Below are 26,742 nucleotides of genomic sequence, written 5' to 3'. Positions count from 1 at the left end.
ATCTCTTCCATATTCTCAATCTGTCTTTTCAGGCCAAAAAAAAAAAACAATCTGTCTATGAATAAAGGTAAAGGTATCATCTTTAGCAAAAATTTTGGATAAAAGCTGTTCATGAGATTGTTCAAGCTACTTGGAAAGGTATTCCTTGTAGTTTTTTAAAGTTTTAACTTTTACATGACCTAAGCAAAGTATTAATTTCGCCTGAAACTAGAAGAAAAGAATCTGTTCCATTCAAATATAGAGTTTGATTAAACTTAGTTAAACGATATACTTGTAATAAATGTCGCTGTCTTGTTAAAATAAACTTGCTTATTAGTGAGGATTTTTTTTTTTTGGGCATCTGTCTCGCTTATTGTTAGATGACATTTACTTCAATTTTTAAGTTCAGTTTGGTTTAAGAATTTTAAAAATAAGAAAATGACTTGTACTTATGTCATTATTCAAAAGAACAAAATATAAAATTGCCAAAGATAGACGAAAAGGTCATGAAAAAGATTCAGAAATAACAAAAATTCTCTAACCTTGAGCTCTCCTTCATGTTTGCCATAAGTTATGCATCTTCATTCATTTCGTTCTCTCTCTCTCTCTTTTTTTTCCCAATTGAGTTCATGATATTCATAACTGATAACAGTAACTAATCCTTTTACATTGTAAACTTTTTGAATGGATTTTAATGATTGTCATGAGAATCTTAATATTTTCTCCATAAACATTATGTTTATGAAACTTAGTATTGTGCTAGGCGGTTTGCATCTTCATTCATCTTTGTTGCAGGAGAATTCTGCACTCAGCCGGGTGATTTGCTCGCTTGAATCTGTTTCCCGAGAATATACGACGAGAATGACCAGAAGGAAGGAAAAAAAACTTGTTGACGTCTCTTCACTTCATCTTTATTTAACCTTTTCTGTTGGAAAAAAATTACGTAGTATTTGGCTTTTTCAATTGTGGGACCCACTTTATTTTGACTTTTCATTTGTTTTTTTGGGCCTATGTCTATTTCTTTTTCTTTTTAAGATTACTGTCACTTGTGCCCTGTGATTTTTATGCGGTGCTCGTTTTGTATAATCCAGAAATTAACTTACTCATGATTGCGCTAGCAGCAGCAATAAAAGAAAAGGGGGAAAATGCGTTGGAGCAAGTGACAAGAGCAAAAAACAAATTGTTTAAAAATAAAGTTTTAAATTCAAATTCATAGGGAGGTAAATAATACTCTCTCCAATCCTATTTATAGGACAGGCAAGAAAAATATTTTTGGTTTTATTTATAAGGTAGAGAAATTTTTTATATGGATGTACAATTTTATCTTTTATTTATTCTGTTGACTTTGTTTATATGAAGTATAATATATATTAAATAGGGATAAAATTAAAAAGTTACTGAGTTTTAAATGAAAGTTAATAAAATTTAAGATTTTTGTTGGTTTGTGTGAAAGATGTTAGAAGTGACTTATGAATACGACAAGAAGAATACCTTTTAAAAAGGTTGTTCTTGTTTGGAGATATATATATAATCCCACCACTCCAAATATTAGATAATTTGTCACAAAAATTAGCCTATTTGTAAAGTAATATGGTATTTGCTTTGTTAGTCATAAAAAAGGTTACATTTATAATGAAGAGTAAATTAAGATATTAATATGTTTTTTTGAAATCAATATTTTAATAAATTTGAGAGTCCAAATCCATTTTTATAAATTTGCGAGATAAATAGATTTAACTTCAAGTGATGTTAGTGGGAGAAAAAAACCACATTACCACTCTTTTCCTGTTATAAGAGGCCTTGCCTCAATTTATTAGAATCAAGAAGACATGACTCAATAAGTTTAGGAAAATTTTCGATTAAGGATCATAGATAAGAATTAATTTCAAACACCCCCAAAAAAATTTGAAATTTTAGTTAAGGATTCTGAAATTTCATTGAAGGACCTGGGGACATACTGAAATTAATTTTAGAGAGTAAAAGACATTTTACCCCTCACTTATAACCCTAAAGCTCTTTACCCTCTCTCTCTCTTAAATTTGTCAAAACTCAAGCTCTTCTTTCTTTCACTATCTAAAAAAATGTTGTTGGGTTGAAAGAGATCATTTGCCATTGTTGTTGTTCAGGTAAGGAGAGCATTCACCATCAGTGCTGTTCTGGTAACAAGAGCCTTGCTGTCACCATAATCTCTCTCTCTCTCTGTGTGTGTGTGTATGCAACCTCTTTCATTGCATTTGCATTCAAAAATTTCTGCATATAATACTGCAAAATCCTTCTATATTTCTTCCATTGCAGATTTCATCAGTTTGATTTGGGTTGTTGTGAAGTTATGAACTAGCGAGATTTGAGATAACATTATAGAGTGGGTTGATTTTAGATTTACACCATTGAGTGTTGAGAGTAAGCATTTCTGTTCCTGTCATAAGTTCAGCATTTTTGTTCCTGTCATGAGTTTTGTTATGAATTTGCAAATTTTGCTTCTCCAGGAAAATAATGGTGATTTGATGATGTGAAAACTCATATTTTTGTTGTGAATTCGTAAATTCCTGTTATAAACCTATACTGTGTTTAATTATTGAAAACTGATTGAAATTAATACTTGAATGATATGCAGCAACATATTATATATGGCTAGCAGTAGTGGAAAGCAATTATTTTGCATCTTTTACGCAGGAGGCGAATCTGTAAAGACCTTAGAAAGCAAAATGATACATGAAATACTGCACTAAAATTGGCTGGCAACTATGTAAATGCAGAACAAATCAATCCACTTGCAAGTGGATGTATTTATGTTGTTAATAGGTGTATCCGTCTTGCAAATATCTTAATTCTACTTTTGAACTGTCACTCCTGGAGTTGTAAACTATTTTATTCAACTTTATGAAGAAATAAATCTACTTACAAATGGATATATTTATATTGTTAATGGGTATATCCGTGTTGCAAATATCCTAATTTTACAGTAAATCTCAAATTTGTGAATTATTCTGTTTAACTTTATGAATAAAATAAATCCACTTGTAAATGGACGTATTTATATTGTTAATGGGCGTATCTTTGTTGCAAATATCCTGATCCTACTTATGAACCGTCACTCTTAGACTTGTGAATTGTTCTGTTTAACTTATGAATGAAATAAATTCACTTGCAAATAAATGTATTTATATTATTAATGGGCGTAATTGTGTCACAAATGTTCTAATTCCACTTGTGAACTATCACTTCCAGACTTATGAATTGTTGTGTTCATGAAGTTAATAAATCCACTTGCAAATAAACGTATTTTTATTGTTAATGGGTGTATCTGTGTTGCAAATTGTTTAATTTCACTTGTAAATAGTCCTTCCTAGTCTTGTGAATTATATTCATCTTCTTCAATTCATTTAGTTCACTTACAAATAGACGTGTTTTTGTTGTTAGTATATGTATCTTTCTTGCCGATTTTCTAATTTCAATTGTCAATATGGTAGCCACATTTCCAAAACATGAAGTTGTTAAGCAATATATCTTTCTTACAAATTTCCCAATTTCATTTGTCAGTAATATATCATATACTTATAAACTAGTGGGGATAAACAGAAGATTATAATTAATTGATATGAAACATACTCATAATATATATTCCCTCAAACTAAAATTGTACAAATTCTCTACACACAAATTTGAACACATTCTAAAGTAACTTAAATTACATCTTAGATATAAATATAACAATTGTTATGTCATTGCTTTTTCCTTTTTGTGTCTTTATCCGTTTGTAACATCGCCTGACTTTGTATTTTTTCTGTAAGTAATGAGCCACCACAACAACTTAGACTTTAGTACAGTGTGTTGTTTCTATGGCATAAAGATAAGAACCATCAATACATTCACATAGATGCAACAATAAAAACGCAAAATAATCAATCAATTAATAAAAATTTAATTCCACTACTGCTAGTCATATATAATATGTTGCTGCACATCATTCAAGTATTAATTTCAATCAATTTGCAAAAATTAAACACAGTATATATTTATAACAGGAATTTGTGAATTCACAACAAAAATACGAGTTTTCGCAGCACCAAATCACTATTTTTCTGGAGAAGTAAAATTTGTAAATTCATAACAGAACTCATGACAGAAACAAAAGTGCTGAACTCATGACATGAACAGAAATGCTTATTCTCAACACTCAATGGTGTGAATCTAAAATCAACCCACTCTATAATATTATCTCAAATCTCATTGGTTCATTACTTTACAACAACTCAAATCAAACTGATGAAATTGCTTCATAACTTTACAACAACTCAAATCAAACTGATGAAATCTGCAATAGAAGAAATAGAGAAGGATTTTGCACTATTATATGTAGAAATTTTTGAATGCAAATACAGTATGCAGAAATTTTTGAATGCAAATATAGTGAAAGAGGTGACGTACACACACACAGAGGAAGAGACTATGGTGACAGCAAGGCTCTTATTACCAGAACAACACCCATGGCAAACGCTCTCCTTACCTGAATAACAACAATGACGAATGATCTCTTTCAACCCAACAACATTTTTTTAGACAGTGAGAGAAAGAAGAGCTTGAGTTTCGATAGATTTAACACAGAGAGAGAGGGTAAAGAGCTTCAGGGTTACAAGTAAGGGGTAAAATATCTTTTACTCTCTAAAATTAATTTCATTTTGCCCTTTGGGTTCTTCAGTGAAATTTTAGATTTTTTGGGAGCTGTTTAAAATTAATTCCCATCTGCGGTCTTTAATAAAAATTTTTTTCCATACGTTTGTTTGAAAATGAAAATTTTTTTTATTTAAAACAATGACTTACATTTAAGAACGTGAAAAAGAATTACATTAAATTTTAAATATAAGCAATCTTAAAAAATGTAATTAATATCTCATAAAAAAGCTGGTAATAAAAATTATATTTTTATAAAAATATATTCCTCTCTTTCTCATTATAAGGTTACAAACATATATTTTCCGTCAAATATATTCTTATAATAAATAAAAAAAATAAAAGAGAATATGTTAACAAATACAATAAGAAAGAATATATTAAAATAAAGAATAAATAATTAAGAACGAAATAAAAAATATATATTATAAGACAAAATCAAATTAAAACTTATAAAATATTACTTCTGATTCTTAATATAAGACTTTGTTTAATTTTTATTTTGGTGTTCAATATAAAATCCTAATTCATCTTGTTTTTCATATGTATACATTTTTTCTAAGATCATTTTTCTAATAATTATAATTCTAATTGATATATTTAATTAGTAAAAATATTTTAGATAAGATAATACTTATTTATTATAAATAACTAATTTAAATTATTTTTTAATTTATTTAAATTAATTGATTAGTTTTTATATTTAGAATCGACGTCATGTTATCTCTTAAATTTCGCGGGGAAAAAAGGCGGTACAGCTCTCTAATAAATCCTGCCGGAAATCTAGCGCAGGAGAATGGGGAGGCAGAGGCAGTGGATGACGGTAAGGATGTCGGCCTTTTTGACTTTTGGGATTTGGAATGGCTACAAAGTTAATATGTATTTGCTGTTTTCCACGTTTTCCCACTGAGCCGCATGACCAAATTGCGAAACCCCATGGAGGACAGAAAAAATGGTTTTGAATGATGATTATTGGGCAAATCAGCCTCCTTACTTTTGCTTTGTTTTTTTTTTTTTTTTAAAGAAAATAGAAAAAGTCTCTCACTAAAAATTTTATTAGTTGAAATGGCCCTATAAATTTTCATGCAGAGAAAATATCATTATGTTCTCCAATTTGTACATGCTAAGTATTAGCTTTTTTTGTGTGCTAGATACAATTATTTTATTATTTGAAACAATCCTCTTCGTGATGCTATTGGGTACTAAATATGAATACTACTTTTAATAGAAATTCAAATGTTGATCTATCACGTTGTGAAAGACTAATACTTTAACTAAACTCAACTCCTATTAGTATCAGTATTAGTATTTTGATTTGGGTGCTTTCCACCGTATAAAAATTTCAATGAATACTTCTCCCCAATATTCCCTATCTTTTATTAGTATTTGTTTGGTTATTCCTAGAAACAAGGCATTTTTGCTATTTAAAAGATAAAAACCCATTTAAAATACATTGAATCAAAAAATGAAATTAGCAATGGGAAACTGACAAAATAAAAAGTTAAAAATTTGTATATGTTAAATAAGGAATGTTAACAAGAATTTGTTGTTATTTACAAATTTAATGTTGTCAACACCAAATAAAATATTATTATTAAACCTGATTTGAGATTTAATAATTGTTAGCTTCTTTTTTTGTCATCCTCCCATGATGAGGAATACCATATAGTGATCTTTTTATCATCTAAACAATTTTTTTTCAACCAACAAGCCATTTGATATTAGGAGACTATTATTATTAAAAAAAAAAGGACCAAAACATTTTAAAATATCATTAGAGTCTTTTAGGCATAAAATGAAATTAAAAGAGAAAGCAAAAAGATTATGTTGCCCTTACAAGCGGGATAAAAATTTAATCACAAAGAATATAAAAATAATAACTCAAGGCATGAAAATTTACAATTCAATTTATAAATGCTAAGATAAGCGACAGGTGAAGATACGAATTTTAACCATAAATAACAGAAAAATAACCATCCTACATATCAAAATTTACAAACAACACAATTCATATGAAAATTTATAACAAATAATATAAAATAATAACTCTTTTTTACCCAAAAAAAGTAGCAATTCAAAATATGAAAATTAATAATAAAGAAAAATAAAATAACAACTCTACGTATAGAAATTCACAACACAACTTATGAGTGTATTGAAAAGTTATAAGTGGGGATACAAATTTTAACAACAAAAGATTAAAAAAAAACAATTTTACATATGAAAATTTACAACTCAATTTATAAGTACTCAGGTAAGGTATTTCTGTGAAAAGACTTCACAGTTTGATTTTACTATGGGACAGAGAGACCGATTTGAAGTTTCAGAATCTTTGAAACTTTTTGCTTATTAAGTTCAGATTGTGAGACTTTTTTTTTTTGATCTGCAGATTGTGAGACTTAACTGAAAGTTTTTTTATGATATTTGGTGGTGTAGACAAATTTAATTCCGATTAGGTCTCATATAAAAGAAGATAATCTATTGTTCAGTGCTGCATCCTATTGGAAGCTAAGTATTCCTTGACAACATCAAAAATTAATCTTTCCTAGGGTGCAAAAGGTACAAGATAGATCTCAAAATTGAGTTTTGACTACTAAAGGGGTCCAAATTGGGCGTCCCTTGCAGCATTAAATTTATTGTATAAATACAAAATTTTATCCATAATTTATTGTTATGTCAAGTAATTTTTTTATGGGTTAATATGGCCATTTTTTTTTGAAAGTTTTTATTTATATGTGTTGGTTATCTGGTAGTTTTTTCGATTCAATGCTGTACTAGAAGTTTTCAAATTGTAGTATTTTTGCCTCAGTCATTATTCATGTTAAGTTTAATTATTAGTTGATCAAATATGCTAGCTTAGTAGGTCCACATGTCATTATGTTATTTTTGTTAAGGTGCAAATGTGCTCACAAAATTTTCACTTAAGAATACTGGATATTTGAAAATTTGTGGGTTCAATATCACTCTAAAAGTTTTTAAATAGTAATAATATCACCCTCGACTGTTATTTATATTAAATTTGACCATTAATTGGTTAAACATTCTAAGTGAACAACGTTGAAGAAGCAGCCACAGGTGGAGGAGGAGCCCAGATTCATCATAGAGTAACAAAGAAAGATCCAATTAATGGATGCATGACACATCAAGGGGGATTATCAAGAACAAGTCCGCTGACAATCCTCCGCCATCGTACCCCAGTGACGCTGGGATAGGCGAATACCTCTTCGATTTTCTCTTTATAGCATAACATGTTTCTGCCTCTAAGCGAGATGTATGTTTTTGAATTTTTTTCCTTATTTATAAGTCTGACTTAAAAAAATACAGTGGATGTCACATAAACTTGCCAGGGCAGCATATTTGATTAACTGGCAGTCAAATTTAATTTGAATCACAGTCAAGAAGAAATGTTACGATTTGAAAATTTTGGAATCATATTAAATCCTAAAAAAACTTCTGAATATCCAGTATTTTAAGTAAAATCTTTTTTGACAACTTTGTATCTCAATCAAAAATAAAATGACGTGGATGACACATGACCCTGTCAGTTCAGCATACTTAGTCAACTAATGATCAAATTTAACGTGAATAATGGTCGAGACAAAATTATTATGATTTGTAAACTTTTAGGACCACATTGAACCTAAAAGATTTTTTGAATACCCATCACTTCAGAATGAAAATTTTTGAGGCAAATTTGAATTTAATCCCTTTGTATAATAGCAGTAAAATTGAAAATTTATTAAATTTAAGACAAAGTTAATGATATTTAAGACTTGTCTTCATTTTAGAAAAACATGTTAAGAGTACCTTATAAATATATAACCATATGAGCATAAATTTATATAATTACTCAGGTTTTTGTAGCTTTGGGACAAACACAACGTGTCTTCGGCATTTGGGCTTTATATGTGGTGCTAGTTAAGGCTTGCGACTCATGCGACATATCCAGTGCATCATTTTTTTTAATAGCGGTGGAAAATTGATTTTGTGCTATATAAATATATGCGGAGAAATGTGAAAGCACTTATTTTAAAAGAGAAATTTCAGTCAGAAAGAGCGCTTGTGACTGCTGGTAAGGACAAAGCTGTGGTTCCTCAAACTACTGGGGAAAATGATTTGTTGATGAGGAGCTCAAAGAAGATTAAGAATGCAAAGTTTGAACATGTTTCGAATGCGTGGAATGTTCATTGGCCATAACTGGAACAGAAGCCTCCAATGCTGCAAGGAGGACCTTCCTTTGCCGATAAGCTAAAAGGTACAAATGAAAAAGAGGATCAGTCTGCTGTGGAGCAAGCGCAAGATGATAACATGTCAGATGATTCTATCTCTGAAAAGTCATGCCAGGGGTTGAAGAACCGCCATGTCGGATAAGAGAAGATCCATAGCGAAATTTTCCTACATTCTACTTCTCGAGCAAGATGAGGAAGCGGTTATATAGAGCCTGGAATAAGTCAGTTATTGTTAAGCTTCTGGAAACCACTATTGGATACAAGGCGCTGGAATCACGACTTCAGAGCTTATGGGCCAAGATCAATATTGGACATGGTTACTATGTTGTTAAGCTTTCTAACAAAGAAGATCATTATAATGCTCTGACAGGTGGACCATGGATGATATATGATCACTATCTTACTGTGAGACCTTGGGAACCATGGTTTAGCCCAGCAAGAACGAAGATAGACAAGGTGGCCGTATGGGTTCGATTACCAAGAGTCTTTCTGGAATACTATGATCAAGAAGCTTTGACTAGAATTGGAAACAGAATTGGAGAAACTCTGAATATTGATATTAACGCCTCTTGTCAACTAAGAGGTCACTATGCTAGGATATGCGTTCTAGTTGACTTAGAAAAGCAGCGTATGTCAGGATTCTCTTTGGAAGGAGAAGACTACTATCTTGAATATGAGGGGCTACATTTGCTCTGCTCTGGCCACAGATGCGAAAGTTGTCCCTCAAAAACCAATGATACAATTAGAAATGGGGCTCCAACGTTGAACAGAGACAATGACAAGCAAACTAAGGAGGGGAATGATATGGCATAAAGCTCTAAATGACCAGAGACTTGGAAGGTTGTTCAAAAAGCCCGTCGGCAAAAGAAAGGGAAAGAGAAGACGGAAGATCCTCTCCGGCAGCAAAACCCAGGCTCGAGGTTTGGTATTCTAGCTGACAAGGAAAATCAAGAAAAAATTAATGGAAATGATGTGGATATACCACTACCTACAGAACCTGCAGAAAGGACTATCAGTGACGGTAGTGTGCGCACAAACAACACACGGAGTACGAAAGAGAAGAAGGGCGCGCATGATAAAAAGCAAATCAGGGATAACGGATCCATTTTTGAAGTGGTCCCAATCTGTGGAGAAACGAATGCATCTTTGCAGAGTAATTAAAGAGAGAAATTTGGAGGAGAAAATGAGAAGGGAGAAGAGAACTCGTGAGATTCGTGTGATGTTCCAAAACCACAGGAGAAGTAAAGAGCTATTGATGTTGACTCTGAGTGAGAGTAATGAAGATGAATTTCGGGGGAGTGAAGATGGCGGCAACAAAGAAATTCCTACGGATGATACAAGGGAAGAGGATTAGATGGATGAATTAGGTGGGCCATTATGCTTACCTCATTACCTTGGCGACTTCCTGGAGCAGGATGACAATATTGGGCTGGATTTGGAGAGCCCAATGGCGAATGCTGTGGATTCTAGTATCCAAGGTGAGCAAACCATGGTTCCTGAATCTCAAGACTCTTTTGAGTGTTAGTTTGGGCCTGTTCACCTTTAAAGCCCATTTTTTTATGGATTATTTATTCGATTAGAACTCAAGGGTTAAATTAAAAAATTTTAGGGAAAATTGCAAATAAAGACCCTCCAATATATAAAATAGCTATCAGGGACCCTGAATTTGGAAAATAGCTTCAAAGGACCCGGTCCCAAATTGCAAATATGAAATGATGGTAGAATGTCCAAAATGCCCTCTGCTTTTCTCTCTTTCTTCCTCTCCAGATCATCTTCTTCCCGACCTTGCCTCCTCATTTTCCTCTCTCTCTTCGTTCTCTCTTTCCTCTCCAAGTTTCCTTCCCTCTCCTCACTTTTTTCCCAGAGTATATGGAACTCCCAATGTCTTTCGGTGGTCCTCTCCTCATTGTCATCCCCGTCACCTTCTTTTTATCTTGCTTACCTGCTCTTTCGTCAACAATGAAGCCTCTTCCATCATTCTCTCTGTTGCTGTGGAAGGAGAGGAGAGTCGGGAGTTTGAGGGAGAGTGACAGTCATTTGTAATGCTTGTAATGTTTGCTTGCAATGTGTGTGGTGATTGCTTGGTGCTGAGACAATGCCCAATAAATCTGGATTTTTATTTTTCATTTCTATTTTGATTTTCAGCTTGTGTTCGTAATTGAAAATAACGAGTTTGATAAGTTGTTGAAAATAACAAGTTGACAAGTTCTGATACCCAGTTCACGACAAGTTCAGTAATGCGAATAACAAGTTTAGCAAGGCGAATAACAACTTCTGATAAGCAATTCATAGAAATTCGAGTTTCTCTGTTAAAATGACAGCATTTTCAGATTTCTTTAGCAGATGACAAGTTCTGATACACAATTCATGACAAGTTCAGTAAGGCGAATGACAAGTTTAGTAAGGCGAATGACAACTTCTGATAAGCAATTCATAGAAATTTGAGTTTCTGTGTTAAAATGACAGGTTCCCAGTAGGTTTTCATACTTTTTCCTGTTAAAATGACTGGATTTCCACATTGATTTATCAAATGACAGGTTTATAATAGAAAATGACAAGTTTTCATAAGATCTTTATGCTTTTTTTTGCTGGAATTACAATTTGCACATTTCTGACAGCAACAACTTCTGATAAATACGAAATGACAAGTTCAGAATGAAAAATGACAAGTTAAGTATAGCAAATGACAAGTTCCCACAATGTTTTCATACATTTTAATACTTTTTCTGCTAAAATTACAATTTGCACATGTCTGACAGCACCCACTTCTGATAATTGCAAACAAGCTCTAAATTGTGAAAATCAAGTATGATGATTGTATTTCGGTGGAAAAATAGATCAAGGTGTGGCATGTGAGGAACAAACGAGCCCTAAATACAGTGCTAAACGAATAAAGTTCTCGCTTTATATGTAGAATTTGATGGTTTCTTGTTCATATGATATGGCAATTTATATTTGGGATTTCATGGTTGAGGATGCACTTGTGAGTGGATATGATCATCGTAGTGCATTTGCCACTGGTGTTGATATGAGCATGCTTCTTGAGGGGCTTATGAGAGTTCTGGTGCTATAGTTTTATACATTAGGAGGAAATGAGAGGTGAAGTTGATGATGAAAGATGTTAATCAGAAGTGGTTGCTGTCAGAAATCTGAACATTGTTATTTCAGTAGAGAAATTTACATTTGTATGAAAACGTGATGGGAACTTGTCATTTTACATACTTAATTTGTCATGCGCTATTGTGGACTTGTCATTTATTGTTTATCAAAAGTGATTGCTATCAGCAATGTGCAAATTGTAATCCCACCAGAAAAAGTATGAAAATGTATGAAAACATTATGGGAATTTGTCACTTGCCATACTTAACTTGTCATTTTCCATTATGAACTTGTCATTTCGTGTTTATCAGAAGTGGGTGCTGTCAGACATGTGCAAATTGTAATTTTAGCAGAAAAAGTATGAAAATGTATGAAAACATTGTGGGAACTTGTCATTTGCTATACTTAACTTGTCATTTTTCATTCTGAACTTGTCATTTCGTATTTATCAGAAGTTGTTGCTGTCAGAAATGTGCAAATTGTAATTCCAGCAAAAAAAAAAGCATAAAAATCTTATGAAAACTTGTCATTTTCTATTATAAACCTGTCATTTGATAAATCAATGTGGAAATCCAGTCATTTTAATAGGAAAAAGTATGAAAACCTACTGGGAACCTGTCATTTTAACACAGAAACTCAAATTTCTATGAATTGCTTATCAGAAGTTGTCATTCGCCTTACTAAACTTGTCATTCGCCTTACTGAACTTGTCATGAATTGTGTATCAGAACTTGTCATCTGCTAAAGAAATCTGAAAATACTGTCATTTTAACAGAGAAACTCGAATTTCTATGAATTGCTTATCAGAAGTTGTTATTCGCCTTGCTAAACTTGTTATTCGCATTACTGAACTTGTCGTGAACTGGGTATCAGAACTTGTCAACTTGTTATTTTCAACAACTTATCAAACTCGTTATTTTCAATTACGAACACAAGCTGAAAATCAAAATAGAAATGAAGAATAAAAATCCAGATTTATTGGGCATTGTCTCAGCACCAAGCAATCACCACACACATTGCAAGCAAACATTACAAGCATTACAAATGACTGTCACTCTCCCTCAAACTCCCGACTCTCCTCTCCTTCCACAGCAACAGAGAGAATGATGGAAAAGGCTTCATTGTTGACGAAAGAGCAGGTAAGCAAGATAAAAAGAAGATGACGGGGATGACAATGAGGAGAGGACCACCGAAAGACATTGGGAGTTCCATATACTCTGGGAAAAGAGTGAGGAGAGGGAAGGAAACTTGGAGAGGAAAGAGAGAACGAAGAGAGAGAGGAAAATGAGGAGGCAAGGTCGGGAAGAAGATGATCTGGAGAGGAAGAAAGAGAGAAAAACAGAGGGCATTTTGGACATTCTACCATCATTTCATAATTGCAAATTGGGACCGGGTCCTTGTGAGCAATTTCTCAAATTCAGGGTCCCTGATTGCTATTTTATATATTGAGGGGTCTTTATTTGCAATTTTCCCAAAATTTTAAAACTTCAAAATTTTTTATCAACCATTCATTCGAGTGAAGTGACTTAAAATCGTCCTGCTAGTGAACAATTTTAAAACTTCATCACCTGAAGAATAATTTCCCACCTTCTCATCTAATAAATTAAAAAATGGAATGATTAGCATAATGATTTAGTAATCATTTGAATAAAAAATCATGTTTACGTAATTGGAGAAAAGTATTAATAATTAACAATAATTTGAATAAAAAATGACTAAATAATTATAGGAAAGTATTAATAATTACATAATAATGTTAAAAATAATTATGAAATTAGTATGAGATGTATATCAATTAAAAATAAAAAGTAATGAATAGATTATTATAAAAAAATAAATAATGATTAAGTTTATAAGAGAAAAATTATCTACCTCACAGATAGTAACGTCCAATACTACATCTTACCCTCCTTCTTATATGTAGTGACAATTGTTGTTGTATATTAACTTCTCAAGATTGAAGTGTCTCGTTTGTGTAGTTGGTATGTTTAAATGAAATCAAGGCGATTTATTTAAATGTATAGACAGTTGAGGAGTAGCAAATGCTTTCTTTGATGGTTTAGCATTGATTTGAACCTTTTTAGTTGACTTGGATTAAATAAAAAATAAAATGAAATTGTGCAGTAAAGCACAACTCGGGTTATGTTTCTTGAAGAGCTTTTTATTAATTCCCTAGTTAACTAAGTGACAAAAACATTAAAAAAAAAGGGAGGTTTGAAAATGGATTTTTCTTTTTATAAAATTGATTATGAAAATAAATAAATAAATCTAAACTATTTTTTTTTGATATTTTTAATAAAGAGAGAATAAAAAATAGAAATTTGAATTTTAAGAAATCAGTGATAAGAATGCTCTTTGGAAATGAATTAATGACTACCCTAACTTGTTTAATGATATGGGAGCAACTTAAGTGATTAGGACTGGTTTATGTAAATTATTCCTTTTAAATTAATGCTCAACCAAAACATTAATTACTTGTTAAATTCATTTTAAACATAATTTCTATATAACTCGCATAAAAATCATACTAACAATGAATTAATAAAGGTATAAATATAAATATATGTATAAACTAAGTACTCAAATTTATAAATACCAATCCAAATATCAATAATTCCAATCCAAACCAAGAATTACAACTAGCAATTCTTAGTTTTAAATCAAATATAACAAACTTCAAACTAGAAATCATCAATAAAATAGTCTAAACTAAGGACTAGAATTAAACTCCCCTTTGTAGCTTCTAAAACTCAAGCTATTGAATTCAATTCCAAAGAGCACAACAAACTCAGCCTCTCATAGCTCTGAAACTAGTCGCAACACGTTCCAATAATTCAGTAGCCATGGAAGACAATGATTCTGGCGGTCGTGGATGGTATGGGGGTCGTGGACGGAGGTAACGGCTTATGGTTGACGAAGGAGAAAAGGATGAAGTTGAAAGAATAAAATTGAAGTGCTGCGGCCTGTGTATGCGTGCGGCGTGGCTGTGCATGTGGCGTCCAGAGTCCCCCTTCCATCAATAAGCATGTATACACTACCATAATCTTTTGATGCCCGCCGCTCGTTTCTTTGGTTTCTTTTTTTGCCTTCTCTTTTGTTTTTGTTTTTCTATTCAGCTTCCCTATTATCTTTATTTTTTTAGGCCTACAAAGAATAAATTGAGATACTATCATAAAGCTCAAAATCAATTATTTAAAAGAAGATAAAAATATGATAAGATTTTCTTTTAAATTTCTAATTTTATGCAATCAATATTTAATTCAAAATATCCACAATCAATGCAAATTATCTCACTTTAATTGATAAATATCCTTAAAAAGATATCAAATAACATCTTAAAATAGGGATTTATCAACTCCCTCATACTTGAACTTTTGCACTCCTAGGCAAAACAATCAATCACATGAAAAACTAAGACTAACACCAATAGCAATTAAAGAGTTACAAAAATTCATGAAAAGAACATAATGGTCCAATTAATAACCTCTAACAAGGTAGCAAAATTCATAGTTAAAACCAATACAAAGGATTAGTCAAGTATGTAATCAACCTTGAAAGTGAACAAATGAGAGAAAGTACTCAAAAGATAATAGTGTTTCACTCAACTTGCCTCATTGGGGTAGTTTTCACTCAAACCACTTAATACACATTCTATCGTAGGCTTGCAACAATTTTACTATCTTAATTACTATTACAAGTATACAATGAATCATGAGGACTTTAAAGGATTGTAATGATGAGAATAGGTCAAATGGAATGAACGAAAAAAACTGGCAAGAACCATGCATGCACAATAAATGATAAGCATCCTAAACATAACTAAATATTCTATGATAAAATCATGCCTCTCAATAATATATTTGCTACTTCACAAGACCTACAAGAATGTCTTATTTCCCTTCTTTCTTTTGCTTTTCTCGTATGCTCATCTTTTCTTTTCTTTTTTCTGTTTTTTGTTCACTTTTCTTGTCTCTCTTTTTTTTTCTTTTCCCCCTTTTTTTTTTCCTTGTCTTTTTTTTGAGCTGGCATTCTAACACATTTGTAAAATTAGCAACAATATCCCAATATAACAAGGTATACATGTGTTAAGATGCTATGAAAATGCAATTAAGATGCACATGCATTGTCACTTGCCAAATAATAACAAAAAAGTGAAGGCTCAAAAAGGGTGCGCAAATAGTGTAGATGAAAGTGGTTTGTGCTTGGAAAAATAGGGATATGAATAAGAATGCCTCAATTATATTCATCGTATAATCACAATATTGTTAGACTAAGAATTGAAACAAGTTCTACAGAATGAAAAACTAAGTGGATAATCACACAAGGAAAGAAATTTAGGCCCAAACTTCTTCCAATAATTTTTACTCTCTCTTTTCAAAACAAGGAGTAGCAAAAATCTAAATATAGGGTACAATGAGTAGTAGAATCATCAAAATCAGCAGCAAAAACAATAGGACTCAACAAGTTATAGGACCACAACAAGCAATAAAAAGACTCAGGAATATGAAACCTCCCCCATACTTGAATCATGCATTGTCCCCAATGCATAATCCAAATGTGGAGTAAAGACAAGAGAGAGAAAACTACAAAGGAGAGATTTGATTGAATTAACAACAACTATAGCTACCTTTTCCTATTGGATTACCCCTTGCCCCCACACTTAAGTCAAACAAACATGTCAAACAGATATCATGAGCAATCACAAAACATGGAAAAAATGAATCAAGGGAAGGAAGGGGACAACCTGACAAGTTATGAATGCTTATAACTTGAATGGTAAAGTCGGAGCTGATCCAACTTCACTTGCATCCACTGTCATTTAGCAATCTTTACCACTACTTTCTTTTCATGTGGGCAAACAAAAGTGATCACCACAAGTCTGATCCATCTTGCTTTCCTCTCATGGTTTGGGATCTTGAACTTAGAGAACTGGATCCAAACTGACTTACCAACGGCCAATGATTTTGCTCCTTCATCTTTTGTAAATTTCGGATCATCAATAGGAACATCAAGTATTTGGAGATCGCCGATAAGGTGGCTGATGTTAGAAGATGTGAGTCTATACTTTCCTTCTTTTGTATTTGTTTCTTGAGACTCTACACTCTGTACTTCAACACTATCAGAATCACCATATGAGTCGGGGTTAGCTTGCAAGATGAATTAAACAAATATGGTTTGCTTCTTCTTCTTTTTCTTTTTCTTGTTGGCTTTAGAATGGGCAAGAGTTGCTATAGTAGCTTCTAGGGACTTGACCTCTTTCTCAAGCCAATTTGAGTCAGAAACAAGAGCAACATTTGATGTGTTAACTTCATAAGTACATGGTGTGAAAAGAGTGCAATCCTCATAAGCAACTGTAGAGTACTTCATGTCATCACCGTGTATAGGGGAGGGAGAAGAATGTGATGGAGAAGTGGGGGGTAGCATATAACCATCAGAATGAGCATGTGCAAGAGATAACCCATGTTCACTAGAAGCATCATCAATTAAAGCATCAATAACACTAACACCAAATAATGAATTATCTTCATACAATCTTTTCATGGAATCTTTAATGTTAAAATGCACATAATGATCTCCCACAGACATAGTAATAGTCCCTCTTGGCAAGTTAATATTAGTATTTGCAGTCATAAAGAACGGCCTATTTAGTATCAAAGAACCATTACTCTTAGACTCATTAGCTATATCCAACACATAAAAGTCAGCTGGAAAGACTAAGTCTTTCACTTTTACTAAGATGTCCTCAAGTATTCTGTGTGGATACTTAGTGGTCTGATCATCAAGTTGGAGTACTATATTTGTTGGTTTAAGAATATTAACCCCTAAAGACTCATAAACTGACTTAGGCATTACATTGATAGCAGCTCCTAAGTCTAATAATACATGGGGAATGGTGCTCTTACCAATGGTACAGGGTATGGTAAAGGAACTTGGATCCTGACACTTGACTGGGAGAGGGGATTTAAACATAGCAGACATATTGAACCCTAACTGAACATTATCATGTGGCTTAATTTTTTTTATTAGTGCACAAATCTTTCAAAAATTTAGCATATTGAGGCATTTTCTTAATCAATTGAAGCAAAGGAATGTTAACCTCTAATTTACTAAACATCTCAATCAATTCATTATCATGTTATTCATTATGCATTTTCTTTTGTGAACTGAGAAAAGATTGAGGGAAAGGAATATCACTGACTTTTACCTCTTTACCTTTATGTATGATAGTTCCTTGTTGGCTTAATTCACCGTGCTCCAATGTTGTGCACTTGCCATCTGGACCCACTTCAATATGGTTCTTTTCTTCTTCTTACCCTTCAGTAAGCTCTTTCCTGTTAGCTAGCAATGCTCTTTCTTTAAAGCTCTCCAATTTCTTGCTTAGTGTAGTAGAATGTGGAGCAGGCTTAGCTTTTATTTCTTCATCCACATCCTCTTCAGTGAAGTGTACTTTCCTTTTGCTTCTCAGAGTGATGGCATTAAGGGCCTTGGGATTGATAACTGTATTAGAGGGTATGCCTCCATCTCTGGCTTGCAGATCACTCGCAGTATTGGCCACTTGAGTTAGATGAGATGTCACAGTGTTGTTTTTAACTCTAACTCTTCCAACTTCTTACAAATGGTTGTATTATCACCTTGCATGTTCTGTAAAATTGTGGCAATGGATGAAAATTGGCTATCATTCAAGGCTTTATCTTCTTTCAACTGGTTATCCCCATTGCTAAGTTGGGCAGCCATACTCTTCAACAGTTGGTTGGTCTCATCACTCTTTGGTTGAGAAAGTAAATTGTTCTGGAGTGGAATGACCATCCTTGAAGGTTCTTGAAAATGGATTGAAGAAGCACCGAGTCCACTAGTTCCCTCTTGAAATTGGTTCAGCCCTCTATTATCATTATCCTTCCAACTAAAGTTGGGGTTCTATCTCCACCCTTCGTTATACGTGTTGGAATAGGGATTTCACTTATGGTTTGTAGGGCGTCCCTGAAACATAATGGAAACTTCTTCGTATCTTGAAGGACATACATTGCTTATGTGCATAGGAGAACCACAATAATCACAACTAGGAGCCACTAACACTGGGGAGATTCCATAGAATTACATTGTCTAAGGCCGCCTTCATTCTCTAATTTCTCCAGTCTCCTATCAATCTTCTCCATAAACTACTTAAGCGCATCATTAGAAGAGGATGAAGCTACTTCTCTAATACACTGTCTATCTCTAGTGCCATATTATTGGTCATTTGTGGCAGTCTTCTCAAAGAGGTCCTAGGCACCTTGCAGAGCAAGATCCAGAATTGAACCATTAGCAACAGCATTAACAGTCCTTTGATAGTATGGCAAGAGACCTTCATAGAAGTACTGAACCAATTGTGACTTAGGCAATTGATGATTAGGACACCGAGATATCATGGTTAAGAACCTAGTCTAATATTCATAAAATGATTCCCCTTCATCTTGTTGTGCTCCAAAGATAGCTTTCTTAGGCTTGGAAGACCAAGATGCAGGAAAAAATTTCTCCAGAAAAGCAGTCTTGAGTTGCTCTTAGGTAAGTGTATCATAGTATTGGGGAAAAGTTCTTAGCCATTTATTGGCTTTTACTTCAATGGTAAAGTGAAAGGTTCTGCTCAAGAGTTCCTCTACATTTGCACCCTATGGCTTCATAGTAGAGCATAGCATCATCATAGTTTTAATGTGTCCATAGGGATCATCTCTTGAAAGGTCAAAAGATTTAGGCAAAACATTAATAAAGTTACCTTTGATTTTAAAATTAGCATCAAAATGTAAAAACCATGAGGATCAAAATTCACAACAGAGTTATTTATTTCACTAAGACTCCTTTGGTCTTCACCATTATTCCTAAGCACATGATATTCCCCATGACCACTATTTTCCCCATTGCCCCCATTTCCGTTTCCACCATTTTCACCATTATCCCCATTACCAATATAATCAGCCATGTCTAGAATTTGGTTAGGTCCACTAGGAGTATAGTGTTCTAAGGAAAATTCACTTGCACTCTTTTGACCCTTTTTCTTTTTCTTCTTTAATCGTCTCAAAGTTATCTCAAGCTCAGGATCATAAGTTAAGGGTTTTTTTATCTCTAGGCATGCAACAGAGAAATTCAAAGCAGCAAAATGCAAAAACAAATCAAGATTGAAGTACAAGTGCAAAGATGCAAAATGCAATGCATGGTATGCAAAAAAGTAAAATAAAATAAAATAAAATAAAAAATTAAAATAAAATCATGATCTTTTTTGATTTTTTTTTTTGGAAAAGAAATTCTAATGATAAGCAATTGCAACCTAAACTAGGAAAGAAGAAAAAATAAATTCAAAGAAAATGCAAGGGAAAAAAAACTAACACTTAGTTTACTGGGAACAATTACTTGGCTCTTTGACAACAACGCCACTTGATTTGAACCTTTTTAGTCACCTTGGGTTAAATAAAAATAAAACTAAATTATGCAATAAAGCACAACTCAAGTCATGTCTCTTGAAGGCCTTTTATTAATTCCCAAGTCAACTAAGTGACAAAAGCATTAAAAAAAAAGGAGAGGTTTGAAAAGGGATTTTTCTTTTTATAAAATTGATTATGAAAATAAATAAATAAATCTAAACTACTTTTTTCGATATTTTAATAAAAAGAGAATAAAAAATAGAAATTTGAATTTTAAGTAATCAGTGATGAGAATGCTTTTTGGAAATGAATCAATGACTATCCTACCTTGTTTAATGATACGGGAGCAACTTAAGTGATTATGATTGGTTTATATAAGCTATTCCTTTGAAATTAATACTCAACCAGAACATTAATTACTTGTTAAATTCACTTCAAGCATAATCTCTATACAACTCGCATAAAAATTATACTAACAATGAATCAACAAAGGCATAAACATAAATATATGTATAAACTAAGTACTCAAGCTTATAAATACCAATCCAAATCTCAACAATTCCAATCCAAACCAAGAATTACAACTAGCAATTCGTAGTTTAAAACCAAATATAACAAACTTCAAACTAGAAATCATCAATAAAATAGTCTAAATAAGGACTAGAATTAAACTCCCCCTTGTAACTTCCAAACTTAAGCCATTGAATTCAATCCCAAAGAGCACAGGGAGCTCAGTCTCTCATAGCTCTCTAGTCACAACATGTTCCAATAATTCAGTAGTTGTCACATCTCACCGAATTTAACATTGATGGAAGGGATAAAAATTTAAGTCAAGGGCCAATATGGAAGGTAGACTGACTAATCAAGCTAGGCATGACATAAGATCTGGATAAGGTTTGGACCGGCATTTTTCAAATTATCAGTCCAAAAAGGGCAAAATGGGAAAATTCAGAAAAAAATTCTAGAAAATTCTCAAAAAATAGTAAAAAGGTGAATTAGAGGTTTTGGAACCTCAATGGAGACCCTAGAGGTAAAATCAGTGTAAAAATGAATTACTACAGAATTTCCCAAACACAAAGATTTTTCAGGAAAAGCAGTGGAAAATAATTATTTTAAATAGCTAGAGGCCTCAATAATTTAAGAAGAAGTATGGATTAATTATTTAAATATTTATGGGAATTTATAAAATTGGTTTTAGGCCTTGAAAGTATAGGAATTAATTTTAGGGAATTTATTTTCTAGCAGTTACGCAGATAAAGGTCTAATCAGGAAAAATTCAAAATAAATAGTTAGAGGTGGAGAAAAATTCTAAAAATTTTTAGATCATGTCCGTATATGAAAAGAGGATTTTTAATGAAAATAAATGCAATTTTGAAGGCTTAGAAAAATTATGAAAAATTACAAGTAAATAGTAACAGATAAACTACAACTTTGGTTGAAATTAATATTTATCAGTGGGTCCCACTTTTTCTTTCTTTTTGGACCAGACTTAGGCTTCATTTTGGGCCAAGGAAGGACAAAAATTTCGTGCAAATAAGTGGCCCAACAATTAATTGGATTTAAGCCCAATTTCAGTAAAAATATCAGTAGGAAATTTCTGGAGACTGGACACTTGTCATGATCTAAAAACTGGGGCATTGGATGGCAGTCACATGGCCAAATTTTATCCATAGATGAAGAGGAGAGGTCTGATTTATTTCTCTATAAATACCCCCTCATATTACTTGAAATTTGGCCAAAATAGAAAGACATAGGGGAGGTGCTGCCAAACTGAATTCTTGACCTTCAAAGATAGCTTCTAACCGTGAAAATTAAGGATAAAGTGTCCAGCTTTGATCAAGGATTGATTGAGGTAAGTTTGAGCTTTGTTTTGATTGAATTTAAAGCTTATTTTGGTTGGAATTTCAAGTTGTCTTCCAAGGGTAATATGCTGTCCAATTTTGGTTGACATGAAGAATGATTAGGGAAGGATAGAAACCATGATTTAAGGATTGGAACTATATGTTTAATTGATGTTTGGATTGGATATTGGAAGAAATCAAACTTAGAGTTATATAGCACCCTATTCGGCCATGACTTGTTCTTGGGGTAGGAGTTTGTTTTGATGTGTTTTGATAATTCCAATGAGTTCAAAAGATGTTTTTGTGTAGGGAAACACCAAGGGAAAGTGCTTAAAATCATTGGAACCAAAAATGAAATTTTTGGAATCCATACTACCCTATTTGGCCAAGCTTAGATGAAAGGGAAGGAGTTTGATTTTTATAAATTTGAATTAATATTTGGATTCTACACAAAAAAATTGTACAGGAATAGACCAAGAGATTAATGGAAATTGAGTTTAATGTCAAGCATTAATGTTTATGCTTGAATTATTGATGAATTAGAATGTGTTTATTCATGAATTGATAGGCATTGTGCAAGAGAACAAGAAGGAACCCAAAGGAATTGAAGAGGCCAAATTGGTTCAAGTATAAAAGAGGTAGCTTTGAATCTAATTGGATTGTTTTTTTGCTTACTTAATGTGTATGCGTTGCTTGCTTTATGTTTCTATGAATTCATTGATTTATACTATGGTATGGAATGCTTTTTGATATTGATCTGCTTTGGTCAAATGCACATTGATATGAAATGTGAATATGTACTAATTTCCTTGATGGAATAATGTGCTATTCATGGTATGGGAATTGATTATTTTGTATTGTAACATGTCACATTATGTGAAGCTTGATTGACATGATAATTATGATTTATTACTACTGAGATTTATATGAAATCTCACTCCCCTCAATGTATAAACAATAATAGGAACCTCAAGTGTTGTTGCCAAGGGCAAGGAGAAAGGATTATAAGTCATATTGGAAGAGGATTAAGCTTAATGTCATTGAAGTTATGATTTGTAAATTAGTATGAGTTGTTATGTATTATTGTAAACTATGTGAAATATTATATTATATTAATAATTAAGAATGCTCTATCTATGAGCAATTGATTAAGAAATAATGGTTATGCACGTGTTATATGATTGGATAAGCTAGATGAAAAGAAAAGAAAAAGAAAAGCAAGAATTGTATGAAAAAGGGATAAATGTTGACTTTTTGGGAGCAAAATTTGACCAATGTGATTTTGGTCAATTGGATGAATCTGAATCTGAAATTTGGCATGCTTATAGATCTCATTTTTATGTTTACAAAAAGTGGTAATTCATTAAATTTGGAGTTTTGTGCAGAAAGTTATGCTCTTCCAAAATTGGGCATAAAACCTGAAAAATTGAAAAATGACCAAATAAACAGTACCATTTTGAACAAAATCTGGGATTGATGCATGAGATCTGGATATCAATAGATATTTTTCCATTAAAGAGCATGTCAAGAGCTTTCCATAGAACCTAGAATCACTCATTTCAATTTTTCTACAATTAGTTATGAATTTTCAAAGTTGGCCTAAATTGCTGTCAACAGTGTATGGAAATCCGAAAATTAAAATTGTGAAATTAAAATTTTCTCATACTTAAGGGTTATAAAATAACCCTAAATGGTTCCAATTGTTACATAATAAAGTAGTAAAGGAGGTGTGACAATACCCATGGAAGACAATGATTCTGGTGGACGTGCAAGATGGGGTTGTGGATGGTATGAGGGTCTGAGACGGAGGTAGCGGCTTATGGTTGATGAAGGAGAAAATGATGAAGTTGAAAGATTAAAATTGAAGTGTTGCGGCCTGTGTATGTGTGCGTGGCTGTGCATGTGGCGTCCAGAGTCTCCCCTCCTTCAATATATATACATATATATTAACATAATCCTTTGATGCCCGTCTCTTGTTTCTTTTTTTCTTTTTTCTTTTAGCTTTCCAATTATCTTTCTTTCCTTTTTTGAGGCCTGCAAAAGATGAATTGAGATACTATCATAAAGCCCAAAATTAATTATTTAAAAGGAGATAAAAATATGATAAGATTTTTTTTAATTTCTAATTTTGTGCAATTAGTATTTAATTCAAAATATTCACAATCAATGCAAATTATCCCACTTTAATTGAAAAATATCCCTAAAAAGATATCAAATAACATATTAAAATAGGGATTTATCAAGCATATTCAAATGTAGAAGCATTGTGTTTGGCTAAAATTTGTGTGAGATTATCTAATAAAATCGTGAATGATCAAAATTGAGAAGGATTATTTGAGTTGGAAGGGGATGATGATGAGGGTGTCATGTAATGAGGCTCAAGGTGTGTACAATTAGGAGAGGTGAAGGAGGATGATGGAAGGGTGACATATTGGTGGACCAGGCTGGGGTTCAAATTAAAGCATTTTCTCTAAGTGCAAGTAAAATGTTACATTGGTCGTGAGTAACACTGTCTCGATAATCAATACAATTAAGGCATGTTGGATGAGAATTAATTGATAACTTGTATAATTCCTCCACTACGTCAAATTGAAATAAATAATAAGATATAAGCTAATAACACTTTTTATATAAAAGAAAAAGATGGTTATGGTGGGAAAAGATAAAAAACTTACCGCATGACCAGCATTACTACTGATACGTTGGATCTATCCTCTCGTATGTCTCCACTATCATTGCATGTATTGGGATATTTGATCAATTTCATCAAGTTCCATAGGAGCATAAACAATTGCATGTGGCTATTCATCCCATGCTTGAATAAAGTTCGAGTATTGGTTAATCCAATTTGTAGTTGTTCTACCTCGCAATTGAATTGTGTAGTAATTTCTCCAATAAACAGGTGTGACAGGAATTGGTTGCTAACGACCAAATTGCCTTTATACATGGTCAAGATGATGGCATTCTATAATATTAAAACATCTCATAGGAACTGAAGCATGCCAAATTTCAAGTGTTGCTAAGCAATACTCTCGAATCAATTAGCGTACATCAAGGGATTCATATGGCTACCAAATTATCTCATCATTGGTCATTTTGTCTAGAAAACTTCTTTATTGGAGTAAAGACACTAGAAGTGAATGTGGGTATTATCTCACATTTTTTCATATGTTATTACAAAAAGGTAATGTTAACAATTGTATAATTTTAATAATATAAGTGCATATCAAATAGTTGGTGGATAAATTTAGCATACCTAAAATCCAAGGGAGGTAAGAGAGGGGAGATATTAGAATATGGATTTGGATACACAGGTCATTGTACTACTAGCATAGGAAAGCGATCCCATACCCACAAATGCAGTAATGATAAGCATCCTTCAATCCCATCCTCAGTTGGGTTAGCAGCAATGCATAATTCACTACAGAGATGAGCTAAAACTATCAATCCTCAACTAAATTTTTCAGCTTCTTGAAGATTGTAAAGTAGTGAAAGGTACATTAAATACACCTTACTACTTGAGCTATCTGGCTTTGGATATCCGCTAATCAATCTAAGGATATATGCAAGAGTAAATTGTTAAACTTGGATATCATTTGCATTATCAAGTAGGTGATTAAAGTTCTTTTCTAACCAACTTATAAGTAGTCACTTCCCATGTAATCTATCTGTAGGTGGCCAATATAACATCCTAATTTTTAGACATAAAAGTACAAAAAATAGCCTAAAAATGGTAGGCCACCAAAACTACCTTGGTAGGAATCCCAAAAATTTTCTAGAAAGATAGAAGGATTTTCAAGTAAACGTTTTATTGAACCAAGGGGTAATGAAGTTAGAGGCTGCGGCGAAGTCTCGGAGGCCAAATATGAGAACTAAAGATGCTTATGAGCCAGATTTCATATTAGAAACCTCAATGAGGTGATTCTTGAGGTTAGGCCCAAGTAGGGAGAAAATCGTAATTTTAAAAAATTCTAGTTGAAAAAAGGGTAATTATATAAAATATGCCTAGAAATCCTCGAAAATTTTTAGAATATAGGAAATGGTGTTTTAAGGCCCATTTGAAGTTTTAATTAATTAAAATACCTCAAAAAGTGAATTTATGATATTTTTAGAATGGGTTAAGGTTTAATAAGCACCCTCGACTTTTTTTCGAGGAGCATCCAGCATCCCAAACTATTAAGTAGTGCAATTTTGTTTCTAATTTATTAAAATGGCTGTAATTTCAATCTAAATTAATGGACTCAAAACTTCTATTTTTCTGCCCGTCCAATTAATTGTTCGTTCGCAACGTTCATTTCAAAAAGCCTAAAACTAAGATTGACCAAATAAACATCATCCTCGTCCTCTTAAATCTGCGGACTTGATCTCTGGTCGTCCCAAAGAAAAGTGCAATTAGAGACCATGTTTTCCCCCATCAGATCGTTTCTTGAATCCTTAATTCTATTACCAAACCTTGTTCCTCATTGTCCACAATCACACTCTCTAGCTCCCTGTCTTAAGATCCTTAGATTGTTGCAGATCTTCGACCTC

At 32.6% G+C, this 26,742-nt stretch overlaps 1 protein-coding gene across 1 annotated transcript; it reads left to right on the top strand.

Moving 5' to 3' along the window:
- The first annotated feature begins 9,068 nt into the window (after positions 1-9,068).
- Positions 9,069-9,692, top strand: LOC114717489 (uncharacterized). Its single transcript, XM_028902629.1, has one exon. It carries the CDS (start codon positions 9,069-9,071, stop codon positions 9,690-9,692), a length of 624 nt encoding a protein of 207 aa, XP_028758462.1.
- Positions 9,693-26,742: the final 17,050 nt, after the last annotated feature.

This window comes from Neltuma alba, unplaced genomic scaffold (assembly GCF_004799145.2).
Source record: "Neltuma alba isolate B1F8T4 unplaced genomic scaffold, ASM479914v2 tig00011740_pilon, whole genome shotgun sequence".
Lineage (NCBI taxonomy): Eukaryota > Viridiplantae > Streptophyta > Magnoliopsida > Fabales > Fabaceae > Neltuma > Neltuma alba.
The sequence above is the reverse complement of the archived record's forward strand: the minus strand, read 5'-3'. Positions and strand labels throughout refer to the sequence as shown.